The sequence below is a fragment of the Macrobrachium nipponense genome, chromosome 42 (assembly GCF_015104395.2).
Source record: "Macrobrachium nipponense isolate FS-2020 chromosome 42, ASM1510439v2, whole genome shotgun sequence".
NCBI classification, from domain to species: domain Eukaryota; kingdom Metazoa; phylum Arthropoda; class Malacostraca; order Decapoda; family Palaemonidae; genus Macrobrachium; species Macrobrachium nipponense.
Genome location: NC_061103.1, coordinates 12,445,842 through 12,471,924, shown reverse-complemented (window position 1 = coordinate 12,471,924; position 26,083 = coordinate 12,445,842). Strand labels below are relative to the sequence as shown.

At 35.4% G+C, this 26,083-nt stretch overlaps 1 protein-coding gene across 10 annotated transcripts in view; it reads right to left on the bottom strand.

The window, feature by feature from the left end:
* Positions 1 to 6,019: 6,019 nt before the first annotated feature.
* The window catches only part of LOC135212979 (protein bric-a-brac 2-like), a 39,167-nt gene continuing 19,103 nt past the window's right edge, over positions 6,020 to 26,083 (bottom strand). For 8 of the 10 annotated variants that reach the window (XM_064246743.1, XM_064246742.1, XM_064246747.1 and 5 more), the window contains exons 6-8: positions 21,607 to 21,719; positions 11,598 to 11,715; positions 6,911 to 8,671 (exon numbers count right to left, since the gene is read on the bottom strand). In XM_064246743.1, the coding sequence (XP_064102813.1) occupies positions 7,899 to 8,671; positions 11,598 to 11,715; positions 21,607 to 21,719 (1,004 nt within the window). In that variant the 3' untranslated portion in view covers positions 6,911 to 7,898. The other 2 variants (XM_064246752.1, XM_064246750.1) reach the window with 2 other exon arrangements.

The window sequence follows — 26,083 nt, the reverse complement described above, 5'->3', positions numbered from 1 at the left end:
CCATAAACAGCAGAAGGGTGTAATTTAAAAAGTAAAAGTTTGAAGAAAATTTTTTTTAAATACAGCAGAACAAAATCATAATATTGTGGGGTTAGTTACTACAATTGCATCAGAATGGATGTAAAATTGTTAATTCTCTTTCGTGAAATTATGCACCCATACTTGACCCAGATTTTGCAAATCTTCTTTAAGGGCGCAGGCCGGCTGATGCCAATTTTTTAAGGACAGGACTTTGATATTCATACCAGTTAATAAGGTGACTTGGAAAATCTCCATACCGCATATGATTTTCGCCTCTGACCTTTGGTTTTGTGACACTAATGCGATTTATCCCGAAAATAACCATTTTTCAAATTCTATCTCCTCCCTTAATACTTAATATTAACACCTGGGATTACTACCAATGAAATGTAGTTTTTTTCTAAGTCATTTTTTTGCTAGATATTGTTTGTATGGTGCTTTTACGTTGCATGGAACCAGTGGTTATTCAGCAACGGGACCAATGGCTTTATGTGACTTCCGAGCCACGTCGAGAGTGAACTTCTATTACCAGAAACACACATCTCGCACACCTCAATGGAATGGCAGAGAATCGAACCCGCAACCATCGAGGTGGGACGCCAACACCATACCAACCACGCCACTGAGGCGCTTGAATTTTTTCATTATGGTAAAAAAATAAACCCTATAAATCAGGAAAAAAAATTGTAAAAAAAAAAAGAAACAAAAATTGGAAAAATGGCTAGATTTGATTGTTCTATAATGTCTTTCAAAGCTATATACCAAATTTAAATGCTATAGCTTTAAAACTAAGGGAGAAGATAGAATTTAAAGGTCAATAAGTATAGTTTTGATCGTTCGTATGGTGTTTTTACGTTGCATGGAACCAGTGGTTATTCAGCAACGGGACCAACGGCTTTACGTGACTTCTGAACCACGTCAAGAGTGAACTTCTATCACCAGAAATACACCTCTCTCACTCCTCAATGGAATGGCCGAGAATCGAACCCGCGACCACCGAGGTGGGACGCCAATACCATACCAACCACGCCGCTGAGGCGCTTCAGTAGAGTTTTGAGATACAGACAATCAAAGTTTTTTGTAGAATTTTTACAAAGACAATGTTAATAAATCACAATTATCATGAACTTTATATTCCTTTTTGGGTACTATTAATAAACCAAAACTAGGTTATTTATCATAATTTAATAAAAAATGAAGATCCCTTTGCTCAAAGATCGCAGCCTGGGACACTGCATCAGGCAAAATGGGCCGCTTCTTCACTAACTTCGCTAATATTATGATCTTCTGAACTCTTATTAGAACGAATTTTCTTCTTCTTAATTTAATAAAAAATGAAGATTCCTTTGCTCAAAGATTGCAGCCTGGATCACTGCATCAGGCAAGATGGGCCGCTCCTTCACTAACTTCGCCGATATTATGATCTTCTACTCTTATTAAAATGAATTTTCTTCCTCTGTATGTTAGCGAGATGTTTTTCTCGTCTTTTCCTCTTTGGCATGACGAAAACCTTGCCGGAACAAAGAAAAACAAACGTAAAAGCAAACGAATGTCAGAGGTGAAACTCGAACGTGTAGTATTCTCTTTCATGTTTCTACTCACACTGAAGGGTGTAAAACTCAGTCTTCCTGTCTTGTGACTCATGGAATCTCTACAGATGCCACTGCTCACAATTTGTTTGATGATTATCAAAATTTACGTTACAGAAGAAATACTGCATTTTCTTGTACAGATAAATGTTTTTGGCTTATTGAGTTACTTTTACTAATTACCCTATGTATGAAAGTAAGAGAAATTTTGACAAAATATTTCGTAGATGCCTTCTCCATTGCCATACGAGGCTCCACGAATGAATTTTTTCATGATTTTGCGTTTTTCACCCTGTATTGGCCGGCCAGCGCCCTTATTCTAACCCACTTACAGGTACTATGCCTTGCATGGCACTTAAGATTCTCTGTTGCATCACTTGAGCCTCAGCTGCCTTACTTTCTGCCTCTTCTGCCTTTCATATGGTACCTTTGCTTTATATCACTAAGCTTTACACAGCTTCAATTTTAACCTCTTACTAAGAATAAATACTTTGGGCAAGACCCGAGTCCAACTCTGCGTCTTATTAATCAAACTTATAAGACTTATTCACTCAACAGTACAGAGAAAGAGAATATCACAATAACATTGGCTATAAATGGGTTATGGTCTACATTGTGGGTTGTGCAGGTCACTGTAAACTGTAAGAGTATTATGGGTTCTTTGTATGACCCATTCTGACTTGAATTACATTCCCCTTTTACCTCTTGACTTTTCATCCATTACTTATGGTCACATCCGATCTAATGACTAAACTTCTCTTTTGACTTTGCATGATCCAGTTCTGCCTCAGTAAGCTCTATGAGACTTGAAATGAGTATCAGTGGTCTGGTTCAACTACTTTAAATCAATAGCGTTACAGAAGTTACAACAAGTACTCAGCTTATTCACTTTAACAAGGCTTCAGTGAAAATCCAATGGTGACTGACAACTTTCAACAGTTTAAATACACTCAAGTGCATCAGACAATTTGAGAGCTCATGTGAGCCATGTCTCCAAGAATGTACTTAGCCTTATTCTTAAGCACACCGAAATTCAAGGCTTTTACAGTCTACTGTATAAAAAATACCTTAAAAACTTCCTTTCCTTAATGAATTTGATTATTAACAGAGTTGGTGTTATGCATACCAACATGACTAAAATAGCCTATTTGGCTTCACCATAATGATTTCCCTATTACTTATTTACCAAATATACCCTATTTTCTGTTACGACATTTTAGAGCTTAAATACGGTTGAAAAAAATGACTCTCTTCAAAGAAGGCTCTTCAATGACCAATCAGTCTACCATTAATTATTTCTCAAGTGCTTTCATTTGTTTAACATGAAATTGTTCTTCCAATAGCTGTCACTTTCTTTTTGGTTCATCTCCCTCACATACTTGATACCACAGGGCATTTTACCCAAAAACAGCCTTAGTAATAGCAAATGGGATACTGACTGGCAACATTTTATGAATATTCAGTATGTAGTTTTAAACATGCACTACCTACCACTGAAGCATATATCTCATGTTAAACCATAAACTCAAAGTCACATAAGCACAAATGACAAAAATCAAAGGAGAATGTAATTACTGAGTGATATCAGTAACAACAGGAACTTCGAAAAGTGAATTACAATGGAACAAATAATATTTTTGTGTATTCTATTAGCACTCATTCACTATAAAGCTTTGTAAAAGTACAAAATAAAAAATTGATTCTGTATCACAAATTGTACATCAAGAATGCCACATACACATGCCTACCTAGGTATTCATACCTTTATTATATAAAGAATTATGCTTAAAACATCAATGGTTATTTTCTAACTATATTCTGCACCTTAATTATGATAATCATACAACAGTATGTTACAAATGACATAAATATTAGTTTGCTCAAAGAGTTTGTGTCTGAATATAACTCAGAGAGAGACAGAGAATTCATCTTTCTACTACAAACTAGGACCACACATTTCAAGCACCGCTCGGATCTAATCTAGATCATTTAGCACATAGCCACAAAGAAAATGTGACTTTCAATGTGAACCACTCAGGCACTAACAATTAGCCCTCAAAACAAACTAAGTCTCTTACAAAGATTATCCAAAATGACTGAAAGCTTACAAGCACTTTCAAAATTAATGATACCAATTTAAAAATTATTCTTCAATGCTTCCAGAAAATTGTATTAAACTTTAATTAGTATGACCTGAACTGGATTACCAAACTATCTTCCTTAAAGGAAAGGAGTCATGCGAATACCATTGCACATGTCAATTTGCTGCCATATAAGAAAATTATTACTGACAAAATGGTTTCTGAATCTTAATAGACTCACCTTGAAGATTAGCTTCAGCCAATGCATAAAAACTTCAAAAATTACAGATCCTCATGAAATAATTTAGGAACTTACAGATAGCATTAAAAGACTTAGGTATTTCTCAAACATGAATAAAAAAGAAAACTGATAATTGTACAGTTGACTAGAATTATTTCTATACACATCTTTTCAATTCATGTTACTTTTTTGAAGAAATAAATTACCAAGAGACTAAAACCTTTCACAAGATATCGGTACAAGTGTTCTAAGACCCTAAGTTTTTAGTAAGGGCAAATAAAAAATGTTCAACACGTTGTTACTTGGCAGCTATCACATTATTTGTGAAAGCCAGACAATTCTTACCATCTACTGTGGCAACACTGATACCATAACAATTCACCTTATTCAGTTGAAAAACCCTTCAACTAAATTAACTATATCATGCAGCAGGTATAAATGTTAACTCCTACTGCATGCAGTTTTATTTGAATGTTTTAATATAAAATGATGTACAGCAAAATAAAAGGATTATAAAAACCACACACACATTATATATATATACATATATATATATATATATATATATATATATATATATATATATATATATATATATATATATATATATATATATATATATATAATATATATATATATTATATATATATATATATATATCTATATATATATATAAATATATATAAATATATAATACTATATATATATATATAATATAATATGATATATATATATATTATATGTATATATATAATATATATATATATATATAATATATAATATATATATATATATATATACATACATACATATACAATACCATATATATAATATATATATATATATTATATATATATATATATATACGTATATATATATACATATTATATATTCATATATATATATATATAACCCATATATATATAGATATATATATATATATATATATATATATATATATATATATATATATATATATAATAAACTATACATATGTACATACATACATATATATTATTATTCTTTGGATCCAGATACCTAAAACCGAAAACTAGTTGCACATCTCGTCTAACTACATTTCAAAGTAACTGGTCATTATCCATTTACTGTTTACTCATGTAAGTAGCCATTAACTCTGTTCTCCCTGCAAGCAGCACCAATCAACATTTACATACAAATATCACATTCCAACTATATTGCACCATACCTCCTATTTCGATAACCCCATTAAATAAAAAGTTGCCTATGTATATATTTCAACACCATAAAATGATTATACCTTACCCCATAAACTAGAAGATATGAAAGGCTATGCTTTTAAAGGACTCAAGAAATCCAATACACTTTATTGCACTTATAATCATCCCTTTCCTGCACGCTGTACATCCACTATTCTTCTAACCAATAATCTTTCTCACTCTAAATCCTAATACAGCCCATTTAGACCATTTCTCTTGTAAAATAACTCTGTGAATATGGTGCAATCCATCCACCCAAATTCTGACATACTCCAATTCATTAAATGCAGCAATGAATGGATTTCCTGACTACTAAAACTCAGTATCACAACCAGTCCTAAGTACTATTGCATGCTGCCTTTCTGGTTAAATAAAAATGTTTTGCTTTAAAAAAGAACTAATTCAAGAGGACACACTTCTGACTCCTTACCTACCATTATATACTAAAAAAGACATTACTATATAGCACTCCTCAATATAATCACGTAGAAAAAATATAAAAGAAATCATAATTTCACCACATATAAAATATTCCTGTTCCCATACCTGAACAGAACATATGACTAATACCTAAAACACTCCACTCGTCTTCAATTACTGAGAAAGTTCCACCGCTAAAATGGCACCTTTATGATAAAACACATTTCTAGGTTTGCTTTACATTAGTCATACCAATGTATAGTCTAATGGACAATACTGTTCTATTACACCACAAATCAACAACCTTTTTAAAGACAACTGAATCTATCCATGCTATCTTGCACTGATGATCATACTTCATTAAACTGAAAATCCATACTTTAATGAAATCATGATACTGGTCCCCGAAAAAGGACGCAATAATTTCTATAAAAAAAAAAAAAAAACTTTACAAGTCCTGCATACAGTGCACAACTCTCAAAGTTGGAAATGCAAATTCACAGGAAGTATTTACCCCACAATCTCCAGCTTGAAAACTCATCCTTATATGGAAAATTTAACCAATGTTTGTGTACCTTACAGAATAAAATCTGTTACGATACACATGCTACTTAAACAAAATTTAGTGAAGTAATAGTTGGACAATGAAGCTTGACAAAGAAGCATTAAGAAAGATTATTATACGTTGAGCCATTCTATTTCTTAATCATGATATGGTGTGCCTATGATCTCTCTGTCAAAGGGGTCTTTCATTACAGGACCAACATTCTTTGACTTTAATGGTTCCCCTACTCTTGAAGCATATCCTTTACTTTGAAAGCATCCTGTAACTGTTGATTAACCTCTTCTGTTGGTAGGTTTTTCAAGTTCAAATTTTGAACATGATAATTACTGCTACAAGGATTGCTATGATATGTGGAAATAGCATTCTGTTGTTTGGAAGATAAGGCAAGTCAGAGTGTGCTGTTGGAACCGAGTAATACCTGCGGCGAGGCTCTAGTGGCATCCCATCTGGTCTTTTACGGAAATTGGGATTGTTAGTCTGATTACGCAGGACATACCCCATTGCTTTATAATACTTCTGAAGAGTGGCATGGCTAACTCCATAAAGGCGACCAGCTTTACAAAAACCCATCCTTCCCTCCCGCACTTCGTCTATGGCACGCAAGAAACTATCTGGAGTGCCTTGGCGGATGGTTATGGTAGAACCATTGGCAGCTTGCAGTTTTGGATAAGGTGAATTAGGATACAACAACAGTTGCTGCTGCCTGGTAGCAGACAGAGAGGGGAACTGGCCCACAACACCCACGACCCCTGCAGTGAAAAAAATACCCGTCAGTGGCACGCATCAAGTGGCTTCCACAACTTCATCCACCACAAAAAGCTATAACAATACCTACGACCTTGCAATATGCAAGTTTAAATGCTAAAAGACAGCAATCGAGAATGTACCGGTTTACCAGTTCAATAAATAATCTCCATCTTGTAAACTATATAAATGGCTGGCACAACTAATCATGGAAAGTTTCCTTCCTAGCAAATCAACTAATGCCTAAGAAGCAAGAAGAAGCAAGCATGGCAACACAAGAGAAATACAATCCCAAATCATTACAAACATAAACTGTACAAGTACAATATGCCACTGTGCCACTGACGAGTCAATAACAAGCACAAATAAAAGATTTTTGACAAGCAACTTTCAACAAGCATATAAATTTATGATGATAAAGCTAACTCATGTCACTTTAACAGAGTCTTACACCACACAGATTAAAACACCACAAACAATCTTAGTTACCTTATGTACCAACCCTTATGGCCCTTCCCTTAAATACTGTACTTACACTGATAGACAAATGGAGAGATGTGAGATCATACTGCCACTAATATATTCCAGATTCTTCCAATCACAGACTCTGGTAACTAATACCGTTAACACAAATGACTAAAATGTTGACTACAATAGATCCTTTAAGCCTTGGTACAGACATACCAATAAAAATTCAGTAAGTATACATATATACAGCCCTATGTATAATGTTTTGTACACACACATATATATAATTGTGTATGCACATGTATTATCTGTTCATAGGTGTGCAATTGTCTACATTTATGAAATATAGTACGTACAGTATAAACTGTATATGTGCTGCATTTTTACATACACTGTATACATGTATGGTGCAGTGACTTACAAAATTTATAGCATATTGTAGAAATAACTGACCTCCAAAATTAAAACCTAGCAATTCTACTACAATACTGAATACTGAGATTAATCATTTCACTCATAAGTAAAGTAAACTTATACAGATGTTGTCCAAATATTTTTCATGTTAATGGAATCTAATAAATTCTGAAGTGTTCTTGAAGCTTCATCAGCAGTAACTTCCTCATTTTGGTTACTTGGAGGAGGTGGCTGAGGGAGATGAACAGGATGAGGCAGAGGAGGGGGAGGTTGATGAGAAGTAAAATGTTCTTCACTGGTAGACTGAAGATGCCCTTCACTTACAGGAACATCAATTAATGAGTCACTATTATCAGTAGGTATGATTTCATCATCATCATCTTCAACAACTGTTACAACAGGTATAGCAGGTACATCTTCTTGAGAGAATTCCTCGTCTTTAGAAGATCCCGGACAATTGACATTTGCAGTGAAATTCATGTTTGGAGCTGGGTTTTCAAAAAACTTCTTTTTACCTCTAAAAGTATTGTGTACTTCATATCCTAATTTACGATAATATACCCACAGCGTTCGACCATTCACACCATAAGTTTTGCCAGCCTGGGTGAAGCCCATTTTCCCTGAGCGCACAGCCTCAATAGCCATAAGCATATTTGGGGACATCCTGCGAAACTGGGGAGGCCAACCCTTGGGAATATGAAACGGGGGACCTGGTGGATGCATTGGGTAGGAGATAAGGGACAAGGACGAGGGTAATGATTGAGAAGGCAGAACTACAGGAGGTGGAGGGGGGGAAGATGCAGGTGTTGGGGGGCCAGGGGGGGTGTAAGGCCCAGCCAGGAGCGACTCCAGCGTGGGGGGTTCTCCAGCACCCCATCGACACATCGACCCTGCGGGCAAGAAAACAGCAGAGGTCAGCCTCCTGCCCAAACCTTACACCACCCCTTAAACCCAATGAATTTTCATATCTAAAGGATTTCTTCTAAATGTGAAAAGATATTATTATGCTCTATGCTCCTCATTTGTAAGAAATTTCCATACTTTTGTTATGCATAAGAAATTAACTGAGTGAATCTGACCTAATACCAAGAGGATGCATATGAAATTATCTAAGAATTGTGACATAATAATAATACTAGGGTAAAATTGAAACACAATATACCTGCGAAACCTATTTATTATTCACCTGTCAAAGCTATAAACGGATGTATTTTATTGTAAGTGAGCAAACTGTGGAGTATAATGGATGAGTCATTACTTAAGGGTACATACAGGATACATGCAGAAATTGAGCTGAGCCATGGGGCCCTCCTGTCAGTTGTGAGCAGTTATAAAGTTGGGAAGAAATTTTCCCATATATGTGAGCAAAAGGCTAATCAGTGAGCATATGAGCAAAGAATGGTGACATAAAACACCACTCCATTATTTGTGAGAGGATTCAGTGAGTCCTAGTTTCTTTGAATATCGCCAGAGTGTCGTCACTGAAACTGCATATAATTTGGCAGCAGAAGAAAAACTTTCCCTTCTGGCAGCCACAGCCTGTAGAGCTTGTATCATCTGAGGGGACACTTCTTTCCCTAACACAGCAACTAAAGACATCTGGTCTAGCGGAAGAGTAACGGGAGGACGGGGACTAACATTGCCTCCAACTCCTCCCCCTCCACCTCCACCATCTACCGTCTTCCCAGACGCCGTTCCTAACATTCGTCCACATGAACCTATACCACCCCCACCACCCCCACTGGCTGCTGCCATTGAGCGCATTGAGGGAAGGTGGGCCATAGACGGGTGAAGTGGTGGTGGGCGAAGGGCTGGAGACCGATGGTGATGATGATGTCGCGTCAGAGCCGGTAACACGGATGCCCACCAAGGACTGAGCTGCTGCAGGGACCAGTCAGCAGGGCCTGTGATGGAGAGCTGTCCATTATAAATTCTCTATACATTCCCGTCTAACCTCATCATCATCATCTTGTCATTCAGCAGAAGTGTGTGCCAAGTAGTAGTAGTAGTAGGTAGTAGTAGTAGTAGTAGTTGTTGTTAGCTTTAAAAGCAGCATTTACGTGCCTCAAAGCTGATGGTGCCAAGTGCCCTGAAGGTGGCAGCAGCAGCAGCAGCAGCAGCAGCAGCGCAGTAGCAGCAGCAGGTAGCAGCAACAGCCCAGCAACAGCCCAGCAGCAGCAGCAGCAGCAGCATTGTCAGTCAGCCCATGCCCAGATCAGCATGCCCGTTGTAAGCCGTACAAGTCATACTGCTGCTCAATAGGAATAATCAGACTGTGCCTGCCTCATGTAGCCTTGTGAAGCCCTTTGGTGAGGTTAGCCAAGCCTGGTGGTGAGGTGAGTGACCCACATGCCAGTTTAATGCCCACCATTAGTGCCCAGGCGTTGGACCCACCCAACAGCTTTAGCAGTCACCAGCAGCATTCGACCAGCAGTAACAGCAGCACCACAAGCAGCAATAGGACAGCAGGTGCTCCCACTGGCCAGTAGTGCCTGTACCCTGTGGTCCACCATCCAAGCATGCCAGCAGCAGCCTCATGGGTGGTGGTGGTTGGTGGTTGGTGGTGGTTGGTGGTAGTGATGGTGGTTGTGATGGTGGATTGGTTGGTTGACTGGGTGGGTGGGTGCAGGAAATTTTGGTTGGTTGATTGAAAAAGTTGAGTGGCAGTGATTTTTTTTTCACATTCCCTTGCAAAATGTCAAGGGTTTGGATTGATCCCAAAACACCAGTGACGTATGAGTTTCGACCAATCCCTTCCCAATTTCAAGTCAGCGTGTAATGACGAAACAGTCATATGTGCCCCCTTCGGCCTTGGGCCTCGGGTGGGTTTGAATATGAAGATGGTGCAAAAGTTACAAAAGAACAGAAGCAACAAGACCAAAGTTAATGCCGAGTAGAAGCAGAGACCACACACGACGGGCTCCAGACACCACAAAGCAGACAAGTCAGCCCAGAGATCATTCCCATCACATATCATAGTCAAATGTGCTTCCATTAACAAACTTTGATGGTTTTCATTTACGGTATAAGAAAATAAAGAACTCTATATTCTTGCAACAATTCCTTCTTTTATCATCATAAACCATCAAAATAGTGACAGGAGGCACAAGTGAATGATACACATTGATATATGCAAATATTAATTTAAGAATTAAAGTATAATTAATTCCCCTTTAGCAAGCACTGTACAACTGCTACCCAAAGTTGTTTACAAATCAAAATTAATAGCCAACAGCATTCTCACTTTAGGTTTCAGTACGTACACACAAAAAGAAAAAGTAGGTATTAAAAGAATGTTCTGTGGAACATGTAACTGATGATCAGAGGTATATATGGTAAAACAGCATACGGAGAATTCCGATAACAAAAACACAGCAATTATCACAATACTGGTGTATATATCCAAACAGTTTATAGAACAAAAATTATTAGTCATGTAAACTATATAATAGTTGGGGGTGGTCTTTTCATGGCCATCAAATAAAATCACCATGAATACAAAAGAAATTTTTCAGTCAAGAAAAAGTTAACTAGAGATTTTTCCCTTTGATTTTTTCTGCTCTTCGAAATCTTTTAAGAAAATGACAACCTCAATTTCCAGATAAACAAGTGGATACCGAATATTTCCACCAGGGCTGAATACGATGAAAACCACAGCCCAATAATGAAAACATAAACCAAAATGGTCAAAATTAAAAGATTCCATGGATGGTTACAGAAAGTCAAAATGCAGCCTGCTTTAAACACACAATAAATACTGTGCTGCACTGTATAAGTCTGGAGAAGATAAAAACAAGAAAATAACATTAGAATTACCTTGAGAGTGAGACGACGATAAGGTGGCATCCGCACTGGTCCCTGCAGCATTGCCAGAATCTTCTCCACTATCCTGACTTGCTCCCTGCAACATCAACATTGCATCTGCTACCCTATTCTGCAAAAGGAAGAACTAAATGCCATAAAACTGTTCTGATCAAAATCAGACTTCAAACACCAACAAAATACAACTTTGAATATACTACTTCAAACAACAACAAAATACAACTTTGAATACACTAAGTTGTATAAAGAAAAAGTTGCTTTTATATTCACTATTTCCAGAAAATAATGTTAGGTACTTTTTAAATAAGATAAATATTGATGGAACTTCATTAGTAAGTACCTTAATTACTTAAAACATGTACACTAACAGCAAAATAAAACATAGAAATCATCATCATTCAAACACGTAACTATCCTTCAAAAGGCTACTAAATTCCATTCTAACCTCAAGATTTTTTTTATCTTATATTTTGGTTTTCAGTAATTTTCACACGTAACTTGGTTAGGGACCGATCAGTAACACTACAATTAGTATTATCACATCACCAGCCCAATGAAAGCAACTAAAAAGCTGAAATAAAATATCCCAAACAGCTATGCAAAACAAAGCATATCTTACTGTAATGATCAAATTCTGTATTTTTAAAAGATAATAGTTAAGTGTAAATGTACACCTAACTCTATAAACATTGGTCAAAACATAAACCAAGACTTGTCACATAAATGGTGATACAGTAAAACAATCAAAAGCATCTGCCTAAATAAAAGTTGCAAAATCAGTGTTAATACTTTCAAAGACCATATTCTTAAAAACAAAAAGAAAGAAGATCAATACCTACAAAGAAACAACATCTACAATAAAGATGCTGAAATGACTATACGGTACTGTACTGTATTTCAATATGTATTTCGATAAAACTAACACATCAACATCATAATTATGACGAAAATATAATGAGCAACTTATTCATACATATATAAAACATTCAAGCGAGCAGTATTACTGTTTTATTCCCATATCCAAAATTATCTTCACAGGCAATCTGTCAGTTTACCCATAGTTGTATCAATATTTCTTCCCTTCCCTCATTTTCTGTTTTCTCTTCATTCACATGTCACCTACATATTAAGTCATTCTTGCCATCAGCCTTCATGAGAAAAGGTGTCCATCTCTGACATAATGGCATGAGGGATGGATCAGCAAGCTATTAATCCTGATGACACAAGTTACACCTTCCTAACTACAATTAGCATATTTCTAACTGAAAGGGAAAGAGTGACATACACAAATATTCAATGTGACTTTTAGTAAAACATAAAAATTACAAGGCGTAACTTTGATCTGCTTTATACTAAATAACTAACAATGCAACACTTCAAATAGTGCATCAAATCCCATGGCTGACTGACATCTGTAATCATTTCTGATCAGAAATTTTTTTTAACCAAACCCCTGCACTGACTTAAAATTTTCACCCCTTAAAAGGCTGGCACACAGTCTGTATAAAAATAAATGGTAAATTACTTGGATACTATCAAATCTTTATTATACTGCTCTTAATGCACTCCAATACAGACTCAGGATAATTCTATTTATTGTGTGTAATCCAAATTATATCTATTTGATCATCAAAGTATTAAAAGACTAATTATATGTAATGCACTTAGACTATAACACCCAAGAAGAAGCATCAATTTTCCCTGTCCAACAGTGCTTCTGTTTTCACAGCAGAATTAGGTTCAATAGGATCAGCCACTAAAATTACAGTATACTATTACAGGAAAATTTTATATGCAACAATTAAAAAAAAAAAATCCTTCAAAATTATTACCTGAAAAAATACCCTTGCACAGCAAACTAAATTTCCACTTCATGAATAATATGAAGGTGGTAAAAATGTGTTGGGTTCCTGCCAATGTTGGCATTAAAAGAAATGAAGCTCGTAATTCAGCCAAAGCTGCAATTACTACGACTATGAAATGGTACAAATACATATTTCTATTAGTGACTGTTAAAGGGTACATCTCTGAATACCATTATGATCAACATATGGGAGAATACATAAAAATTAAAAGTGATACTAACATATTAAAACAAATCAAGTAATTTTCACTCCATCTTAGAATCGGACTCTCCCTTTTGAACCATGGATACTGGATGAATATATAGTCAGAATGATCCAGATCCAGTCCCTATATATACTGAATGCAAAGTATCCCCTGCAGTTCAACAACTTCTTATGTGACTGTCCACAATATAATTGACACTGAATGTCAAACTTTGGAAACAAATCACTTAAAAGAAATTTTGACATATTCTCCATTCCTAAGGAGTAGTAATTTGATCAAATCTAAACTTTATCATTAATAAAAACAAATTCTTCAGGCTAAGCCTGTGACAGCTAAATATATGTAAGCAATCTGGTTAAACTGCTTAACAGTACAGTAATGTAATTTCCACTGTGAAATTTAATGTTGTTGGGACAATACTCTTTAGAGGCTTCAAAAGCACTTCAAGAGTTGATGAAACTAAAATTTCTATAGTGGCGTATAAATAATATAAACTGCTAACCATATAGCACAAAGTTCTGCTAAGAAGACAGAAGCACTGTTAGATAATGAAAAATGATGTTATTATGTGCTCTATTTTGTACATCCCTTATTATATTTAAGAGTATAAATAAGAGTAAATTTTTATCAACATTACATATAAGAATGACTTAAAAACCTCATTAATAACTGAAGAAGGAAATCCTATGACCAGAAACATTCTAATCCTTTTATCAAGATTCAATATGCTAATTTAAGGAGCACTTGGAAAAATGGAGGATGGCTCCTTTTGAAAGTATCTTTGATCAATTAAAATTTTATTAGGGAAAAATGATGAAGGTTTTAATGGGAAAGGAAAACAAAAACTGGTGAGGGATAAAAAAAAAAAATAATGCATTTCATCACAGATGAGAAGTACCCAAACAGTTATGGACTAGTAGATAAAAAAAAATAACGGTCAAGAGGCTAATTAGGAAATGATAAATGGAATATACCCTACAAAGGCTATAAAAGAGATCTAGTAATTGAGCATGGCTGCCTTTCAAGACTTGAAATTTTATGTTAGTTAGCATTAAAGCAAAAAATAACCAAAATGAAGTGGAATACATACGGAAATTTTAGGGTTACATTCTTGCATAATACAAAAAGTTTTAAAAAGCTATAAATCATTTCAAGTTAATTCTTTGGAAGATATTGATTTTGAAAAAGCAGTGCATTAAAAAATATTACAGCACTAGTATGTATTTTCAACAAGAGTGGTCATTCTGTCCTTGTCATATTGAAATCATCACTCAAAGAACTATCATACATATCAATGTATCAAGTTTTGAATCATTGATATAAATATTTTCAAAAGTGTCCTTTATAATATACTTAAACAAATCTGTGGCATGTCAAAGCATTATATTTCATGTATTCAGGTTACTGAAATTAAATTCTTTATGTAATGCTTAAGGAACACATCCCAACATAAGCTTCAAGTAATCTACAGCCATTCAAAACCACAAAATTATGGATACCACTATGAACCTCCACTCATATAAAGCACATGAACAACTGCAGATGAAACTAATTTCAATATTTTACAGCTAGGACACAACAGCAAAAGTTGCTAACGGCACAACTTTAAAACTGCATCATCATAATCATACAGCAGGTAAAGCCCTATGTAACAAAATACGTTGCATCAGTTCCAACAAAAAATACAGTATTTTATTCTATGAATACCAATCTGACAATGATATGAGTACAAAGATGAATGAAAATATCCGAGTGCCATTGGTGAACTAAACATTACAGAAGTCTACAATTACATCTTACTCACAAGCAACTTCTTAACACCAGTCGCGATACATTCCCACATTTACACTTAGTTCAGTAATCCTTGGATTACACAGCTACGAAACTAGTTTTTTGTTTTCCCACAAGCTTTGGCACTCTCCTTTCTCACCCTGCATCTGTATTTTGATACTTAGAACTTTTCTTCCATTTTTACAGTTTCTTTGGACTTTGCAAGAAAAATATGCGCTAAGCTGCCCAGCTCATTGACCTTAATCCATACGGAAAACAATAATGAAATGAAAAGTGCAAAGTGGCAATCTAGGGATACCTATACTAATATGAAACTACCAGAAATGAAGAGACCTGTTTTACAAGTCATTACAATTACTCTCCATGGCCAGATCAAGAGAAAATAGAAAACTTTATACATTACTTGTAGCATATATCTCAATCTAAACTGTAGAAATAATTTTAGTATTATAACCCCTAACCATGATGGAGTGAGAATTTAACTCCTTAAAACTCTATGCTAAATAAAATAAACAATCTCCTATTTTGTGGAATCATCAGTGCTGTTAATATGAGTATAACCTTTAATAGTATTTCAATTTCAGTTGTAGTCACTTTATTTTTCTAAAATTAGATCAATATTTAGTCCAGAATCACTTTGAACATAACCTGGGTTTCCTATTATGGGTACTATTCATCTGCTATATTGGAAAGCATGTTTTTTGTCATCATGTACTCTTATCAATATGATGGTACAGTTTTACCCACATACTGAAATATGGTAGGGTTGAGTCTGTGAAAATATTCTTTTGTAAAACTTATGTTTATCATGTTATCTTTTATGTGCTTACAAAATACATGCACTTTTAGCTATACTGAGAATATTTCCCTGTAAGGGGTTCCACATTTAGTGAGTTTTAAACAGTGCAGTAAATGGTAATTGAGGTTCTTGGCACCATCCCTTTCCTCTCAAACGTATTGCTTTCTTTATATTATTTTTCATGTGGGTTCATGTGGGTACCACTAGTCTCTCCTCGCCTAAGTATTCAACTTCTTTCACGCTAGTGTATCTGCTCCATTTCTCACCACTTACTTACAAACATAACCTTCTGATAAACCCAGCAAGTCTAAAATGTTACATAATAGTTTTGTTTAACTAATTTACAGTGTTCTTGGTAAAATAACTTGAACTGTTGATTATAAGTACTAAAACTTTTTAGTTATCTAGCTTGTCAACATCTGTCCTACCCAATTGGGTATTAAAGGCTGAAATTATATTGTAGTTCATCAGTATCCTGATTTTAGTTTAAATCTATTTACATTTTTATCGAACTCTCAACCACACAATGATCACATGTGCTAGAGAAAGTTGTGAGAGCATCAAAACCTTGCAACCTACTATCTAGTCCCTACCCAATCCCCAACTCTCTTCTCTCTGCATCTCTCCCCCCCAAACCAATACAGCTGACTAAGAACCAACTAAATAATTCACCGCTTTAGGTCAATAGACACATAATGGTCTCAAATCCAAGTAATGTACTCATGATTTCTCTGACCGCTTTCCTCTTTGCACACATTAACTTTTTACCATAATGGAATATAATGTTTTAATAAATGTCATTTTAATCTTAGATTTCCTCTTTATCTTTTTAGATACTATATATTTCCTTCTCTACTTATATACCTAATCTACCTTAATACAATATCCTCTCTGTAGATACACAGCAGAGTACGGTAAGCATTGAGCTGTGTCAAAATCAATCAATTCAATTCCTGATGGCAAGCATTAAGCTGTACCAAAATCAAGGAATTCAGTTAATGATGAACCTCATTTACAGCATGCCTTTCACGGCACATTACACTGCAGATGGTACTAAGGTTCTTTGTAATAATCCTCAAGCCTCAACTGCACTGCTTTCTGTCTTTTACTCTTCTCCATACCCTTTAGTCTTTTCCTTTTAGCTTTTCAATTTTTTTAAATAATCTCAAATTTTCACCCCATAAAAACAAATCCTCTTGCCAAGCCCTACGAGAGTCTACAAATGACATTCAGTGATCTTGTAAATTTATTATTATTATTACTATTATAATAATATCAAATAATAATACGTAGTGGTTTAGTTCATCGATGGACTGGTTAAGCAACTTTGGGGCTGGTCAATCGTTGGATGGGCGACCGCTCTCCTCAGCGCTGATTCCTTGGGAAAGGATCTTTACCACAATTTCCTCAGTCTACTCAGGTGTAAATGAGTACATACCTATTCCTGATAGGGGTTGGGTCCAGCTATGGGTTAAATAACACCCTCAAACAGAACAGAGTCTGGCAGACCAAGCAAGGAACATTAAGAAAAAGAACTGGCTCTTCACAACATAAAGAGAGGAACTACAAACTAAGAGACGATAGCACAGAAGACGACAGGAATGATGAGCTACCAAACAACAGCACAAGAGGAAACACCAAAGATGTAACAGAGAGAGGTAGGAATGGGGGGGGGGGGGGGGGTGAGTCTTACAATGAATGAAGCCAGATACAGAAAGAACAAAGATCTCCTTCATGAAAGCCTACAACACAAAGAAACTAAGAAAACAAGTGAAGTTAATGAAATAATAAGACTAATACACACCACCAGTATCACAGAAACAAATATCCTGGCATATGCAGGAGCAAGACCAGTAGTAGAACTCATGGGGATACAAGTACGAACCCCACCATCACAACAAACCCAACAGAAATAAAAACAGCAACCACCATGGAAAAGGCACCTGAAAAAAAAAAAATCATGGCAATGACATCTGAGGAGTAAACTGAAAGAGATGGTAGAAAAGAGGCTAAGAGGAAAGAAAACATGATAGGAACTGAACAAGGGATACAAAGAAGGGTCTAAACAACACAAAAGGGAGATATAAAACAGAGGCTTAAAGCCAATGCGCATAAGATCCAATGGTACATGAACAGGAATAAAGGATACCAACAGAGCAAACTCTTTGGAACCAACCAGAAAAGACTATATAGCCAACAAAGAGGGGATGACATCCACCAGGAAATTCCTGAAGCCAAACCAAGTAAGAGACTGTGGGAGAACATATGGAGCAATCTGGCATAAAAAAAACAAAAACAAACAAGTAACATGGCTGCAAGAAGTCAAGGCAGAAGAAATGGTAAAACAGATTCACTGAGATCACAACAGACACAATCAGACACCAACTAAAAATGTGAAGTCCATGGATACTGGCTCAAAAATTTCAAGGCCCACGAATAGCAGAACAACTCCAGCATTGTAACAGACCACCAAGAACCCAAATGGATGACAACAGAGAGAACATCCTTAGAACAGAAAGACAAGAACAAGGGAAATATAGCCAGTAACTATAGGCCTACCACCTGCCTACCAATAATGTGGAAGTTACTAACAGGTATCATCAGTGAAAGGCTATACAATTACCTCTGGGATACAAAACACCATCCCCTTCCAACAGATAGGCTGCAGAAGGAAGTGTAAGGGCACAAAAGACCAGCTCCTGATAGACAAAATGGTAATGAAGAATAGTAAGGGAAGAACCCACATAAGCATGGCATAGATTGACTACAAGAAAGCCTTTGCCATGATACCTGAAAATATATGGGGGCGAGGAAAACACCTTCAGCTTCCTAAAAAATACAATGTGCGTCTGGAATACAGTACTTACAAGATCTGGGGTAAGACTAGACTAGCAGAGGTTAACATCAGGAAAGGGATCTTTCAAGGCAACTCAATGTCCCCACTACTTTTCGTAGTAGCCATGATTCCCATGACAAAAGTACTGCAAAAGATGGATGCTGGGCACCAACTCAAGAAAGGAAGCAACAGAATTAACCATCTGAGATTCATGGACGACATCAAGCTGTTTGATAAGAGCATCAAGGAAATAAGATACCCTCATCCTGACTACAAGGATTGTATCAAAAAGGCAAAGAGAATATAATCCATAAAGGCATAAAGGATATGATCAGGAAAGAAAAAATGCAGACTTAAGGTGATACTTAGGTCAAAACTTAATGCCAAAAGCATGATGAGAGCTATAAACACATAGGCAGTACCAGTAATCAGATATGGCGCAGGAGTAGTGAAGTGGACGAAGGCTGAACTCCGCAGCATAGACCAGAAAACTAGGAAACATGTGACAATACACAAAGCACTACACCAGAGTATATACAGACAGACTATAAATAAAACGAAAGGAAGGAAGGAGAGGGCCACTAAGCATAGAGGACTGCGTCAACATCGAGAGCAGAGCACTGGGGCAATGTCTGAAAACCAGTGAAGACAAAAGACTTAAGAAGTGCATGGAAAGAAGGAATTATAAAAGTACACGAAGACCCAGAAATATACAGACACAAAAGAATGAAAAACAGAAAAGAGGAATGGCACAACAAACCAATGTACGGACAGTACATGAGACAGACTAAAGAGCTGCCCAGCAATGAAACATGGCAATGGCTACAGAGGGGAGAAGAACTCAAGGAAGAAACAGAAGGAATGCTAATAGAGGCACAAGATCAGACTAAGAACCAGATATGTCCAAAGAATAATAGAAGGAAATAACATCTCACACATATGCAGTTAGTGCAATATGAAAAATGAGATCATAAATTTCATAGCATGTGAATGTCTGCCGCTTGCACAGAACCAGTACAAAAGAGGCATGATTCTGTAGCAAAAGTCCCCTACTGGAGCCTATGCAAGAAACACCAGCTAGCATGCAGTAATAAGTGGTACGAACATCAACCTGGAGTGATAGAAAACAATTATGCAAAAATTCTCTGGGATTATGGTATCAGAACAGATAAGGTGATATGTGCCAACATACCAGATGTGACGTTGATCGACAAAGTATCACTCATTGATGTTGCAATATCATGGGATACCAGAGTAGATGCAAAAGAAAGAATTTATATGTATAAAGATATGAAAATAGAAATAAGAAGGAGCCTGGAAAAACTAGATGCCGAAGTAGCTCCAGGACTCGTGCAGAAGAGTGTAATACTAGAAACTGCATATAGTGAGAAAAGTGATGGACTTCTAAGGAAGCAGGATGCAACCCAGAACCCCAAAATATAAAAACCACCCAGTGAAATAGGATGATGGTGATAAAAAAAATTATGTATATAATAATAATAATAAAAATAATAATAATAATAACAATAATAATAATAATACTCCTAAGGAGGCAGGATGCAACCCGGAACCCAAACCATAAATACCACCCAGTCGAATTGGAGGACACACACACACAAAAAAAAAAAAAAAAAATGGAAGAGTCCTTTTCTAGCAGTATTATTAAAAACAATTGCTATTTTGATGGCATTTACCTTCTAGTCTTCTCATCTGCAGGTAGTGGGTATAGTAAATTTCTAGAGGAAAAAAAAAAATCTTCTTTGTTGTTTATTTTACTCTATGTCTCTCTGCACAGGCAGCATGGGAAGAAGGCTCAGATTAGATACTGTTACAGAAACTGTATTTTTCCCCATGATCATCAGGAGAAGCCACCAAAACCAGCTGGCATCAAATACCATCAAATTGGAAAAAGAGAAACTTATAACACCCCACACTGAAGCGAACCATTACACCAGTAATACCACTGTAAACACCCCTGCACTGGAGCAAACCATTAAACCAGTAATACCACTGAGGGATACACCAGTAGTAACCCCCCAACCTCTACAATAAATACAGCCAAGAAGGTCTGAACGCCTATGGCCTTTACAATGTAGATCCTGTGAGGCAGAATTGACCGGTGAAAATTCGACCTGCCAAGACATCAATCCAGCCCTTCTGCCATAAACACCAGTCCACTTTTTAATTTCCTACACTCTCATCAGATGACCACCTACATGTGCACTGAGACATAAGAGTAAAATAAACAACAAAAGCAGAATATCTTTCAATGTCCTATGGAAGTTTATCATACCACCTACCTGCAGACGACAAATATAATAAAAAGAATAAAAAGAATAGAAGACTCTCTACAACTCAATGCTGCTGAAACAGCAATTGTTTTAAATATAATAATCATAACGGCAACTGTAATAATAATCAACTTGACACAACTTTATCCAAAAAATCATCAGGAGAAGGGAAGAAAGCTGTCAAAAACCAATAATGTAATTACTGCAGATACTTACCACATTTGACTCCTGTTCTGTATCCCCTGAATGTGACTTATCATTTTCACGGTCATCCACAGGCTCATCCTTAACATTCAACACACGATTTGTATTGTCGTTTTCTTGTTCATCTGCAAATATAATTCAAATCAATAATAGTTACCAAATTAAATCTAAAAATGTTAGCGCAATGCCTAAGTGAAGATGATAGTACAAGAATGAGTTATAGTTTTTAGATATAAAACAATCAACATAAAGAGTATATATGCCAAAACCAACTATAAATGTAATCTTCATAAGAACACGTTTACAAACTGTACCTAATGAAATACACAGATAAAAGAGGAAATAATTTTCAAAAGGAAAGCTTCTACTGGAGGTAACACTCTAGTGTACACTGTGAGATACACTCTCAACGATACTAAAGATTCATAGCAGTACGTATCACTTCAGTCAAATTTACATTGCTTTCTGTCTTTTACTTTTCATCTGTTATCTTTGGTTTATTCATACTTAGCTGTCTAACTCCTGAAACTACTTGAATAATATTTTTATCTCATTTTAGAACAAATCATTCATATGAGCTTTGAGTCTAAAAGTGTTACTCAGTGGTCTTGCTAAACTAGTTTACATGTAAATAATAATAATAATCTTGAGAAAACTACAGTGCAGCAGATTATTAGCACATATGCTACCCTTGAATGTTATTTAATGTTTCTCATTTTAAAGCAATTACACCAAGTTACAATCATGTTTAAAGTAGCATAACCTTACCATAAACAACTTTCAGCATTGGGGTACCTTAGTAATTAACAAGCGTGCATAACCCAAATGAGTAAGGCATTGATATTATGTCTCCTGTGAAAAGGACTGAATTCATTATGCCTTGGATTTCAAAATATGGACAGTACGAAAAGTTCTTAGCATACCTTGGGACCCATTAGAAATGCTTTATGCTGTCTAATTTTCATTTGTTCCCTCTGGGATCTCTGCCTCTAGCTGTTCTATTTTCATTGACTCTACCTTGCTCAAATTTTCACCTCATTTAAAAATAAAACCTTTGGGTGAGCCCTATGCAATAAAAAGTAGGACTCAATGTCAATAAGAAGCCTTTTAAATAATGATGATTGTATATAGTAGTTACAAGTATTTGTTTTCATGCAATATTAGAAAAATACCTTACAAATTAGGTTCAAGTTCTTTGTTATTGCTTAATTTTGTAATTGTTATTTGCAGACAAAAAATTTGATAAGAAACTGAAATTAATTAAGATTTAAATAAACTAGAATTTATTTACTTGTAATGATTTAAAAGTACACTTAATAGGTAGTAAGTGAATCTTGCTTTTTACACTAAAGTTAAGAATCTGGCTGGGGAAATTCAGTATGACTGATACACAAATGAATAGCTACACAACCTATTGTTACAAGAAGATTTCCTGAGGTTTTTGCACTGTGCTTTCTTTCCTTAAGGGGAGTGGCGACGCCATAAAGCCCCATTATAAAGTAAATGGTTGTTTCTACCTTATGACTGAAGGAATTTGTTTCAAATTGTTATTACTTATTCTACAACCGATATTGGGAAAAAATAATTTTGAAACTTTTCAAAAATAATATGCCACAGAAAAAGTTTCACTCAAAAATGAAATGTGCCAACAACAAAATCAAGATATATATACAGTGGTACCTCGACATACAAAATTAATCCGTTCCGAGGCGGCCTTCGTATCATGAACTGCATTTTACATGTAAAATGCCTAATCCATTCCAAGCCCTACAAAAACACCCCAGTAAATTATATTTCCAGGCTTACAACACATGTTCTAGGGTTATGACGCCGATCCGACGGAAGAAATATGACTCCAAAAAGGCAAAATTCTGTACATACTTGAGTAATATTCAACTGCATGTAATGTTAAACCCCATTTTTACTGCATATATTAGGACTTTAGCATATGTCCCTTAGCAATAAGCCTAGCCTATGTTAGCAGTTGCTACTGTAGCCTAGTCTATGATTCTGACATCTAAACCTAAGAAGCTAAAAGCTTAGAATATACCAATAAAATGTATAAATAATCAGTATGTACTCATTTCAAATAATTATTAATTAATCATTGACTATGATACACATTACGAGTACCGAACGATCGCCAAGCAATCACTTTTCCTAGCACACAGCAAGCCATCAATTTTCATTATCTCTCTTCAACTAATGAAACTACCAAACAGTAGAATAACCATTCATTTCTATTCTTTATTCTATCTTTACCTAATGGAGATCCCAAGTTACTGACAGCTATAATGAAACATATACGTAATATTAAAACAGAAGAAGAATTCTAGAAAATACGTATTTGTTGGCTTCAATGATAGCAGTCCGATTTATTTTATATTTTATGATATCTAATTCACAATTCTTTTATTAAATGTATTGCATGTACTCATTTCAAATAATTATTAAGTAACCATTAACTATAATAAAAAAAAAAAAAAAAAAAAAAAAAAAAAAAAAAAAAAAAAAAAAAAAAAAAAAAAAAAAAAAAAAAAAAAAAAAAAAAAAAAAAAAAAAAAAAAAAAAAAAAAAAAAAAAAAAAGCTTCCAAACTTCTGTTTGCGTTCAGCACTTACGAGTACCGAATGATCGCCAAGCAACCACTTTCACCTAACACACAGTACATACAGTAATCAAATTTTCATTATCTCTCTTCAACTACTTAAACTACCAAACAGTATAATAAGCATTCATTTCTATTCTTTATTCTATCTTTACCTAATGTTTTTTTTTATTAAATGTATTGCATGAATAAGTTTTTCAATTTACAGCATCCTTTTACCAATAGAATACATAGAGCACAAGGGGTAGATGCTGACCAATAGGAGAGCAGGATCTTACGGGATGACTAGCATCAGGAACCAATGGGAGAGCGGAGGATGGTGGCGAGTTTACTCAGTTGGCGGCGCGCAAGTTTTAAAATTGTTCTCAGTGGTCCGGGCGAATCTCTGGACTTTACAGCAACAACCTTTCGTAACTTGAACTATTTTCATACGTAGAGCCAAAAAAATCTATGATTTGCTTTCGTGTCTAGAGTTTTTTGTAAGTTGAGCCTTTCGTATGTCGAGGTACCACCGTAGTTACATAGCTGCACTACACTATGTAAAAGTTCATTGAATATGATTCAGTCTTTTTGGAGAAATATCCATAAGTTTGAAAAAAGTAAGTTTTGAGAAAACAGCAAAAGAAAAAATTATTGCTTATTTTGTAATAGGCAAATATGAAAATATGACAGTTACAAAGTTAATTTTCACACTAAAATTATTTTGTCATATAAGAAATATGCCCTGAAATTCATAATACAATTAAAATAATAAAACTGCTCTCTTGATTTATATGTTACCTAAAATTTTATTAATGGGGGGTGCCAACTGATTGAGGGTTATCTCTTAATTTTTACCACTGATTCTACAAATAATTCTATATATAAATTGGAAAATGTTTGTTTGTGTATTTGTTTGTATAAAAGTTATATAAATCCAGATTTCTTGCCCAATTTTGATGCGATTTTTCCCACAGACTCCCCTCTTTTCATACCTCCTCATTTTTACAAATCCAAATAAACACTATACAATTCCACATTTCTTGACTGGTTTTGATTAAATTTTAAATATAAGTTAATATCAAACCAGGAAAGGTCATGGTGAAAACAGAATTAAAATTAAACCATTGATTGGGTGAATGGGGATGTGGGAAGGGGGTGATATGTAAAAATTACAGATAACAACAGATATTAGTGTCTAATCCGTAGTTTTCGAGGTAGCTGTGAAGAATAGTCACGCCCCCGATGCCTTTAAAGTCCAATTTCAGCCCCAAAAAGAAGGAGATTGAGAACTGGGTGACATAAAAAAAAGACATAAATCAACATATTTTAGTGTCTAATCCATAGTTTTCAAGGTTGCTGAGAACAGTGACAATTCTGATGTTCTTTAAGTCCCGTTCAGCCCCAGTAGGGAGGGGGGGGAGAGAAGGAGTGTGTCATGTCAAAATAATAAAAAATGACAAACATTAGTGTCTGATATATCATTTTCAAGGTGGTTGAAATGAATAGTGACACTCCCGATGCCCTTCAATTCCAAGATCAGCCCTGATAGGAAGGGAGTCCCATGTAAAAATAACCAAAAATGACAGATATTAGTGTCTAATCCAAAGTTTTCGAGGTTGCCGAGATGAATAGTGACTCTCAATGCCTGTAAGTCCAAGTTCAGCCCTGATAGGAAGGGAGTTGTGAGGAGGGGGTGGGAAGGTGTTGACATTTAAAAATAATCGTAAACTACCGACATTAAGAGTCTAATCCATAGTTTTCGAGGTCGCTAGGATGAATAGAGACACTCCTGATGCCCTTCAAGTCCAAGTTCAGCCCCAATGGGAATGGGGAGTGAGAAGTGGTAAAATGTAAAGTGGTAAAATGTAAAATGGGAAAGAAAGAGATTTATCGGTTGTTA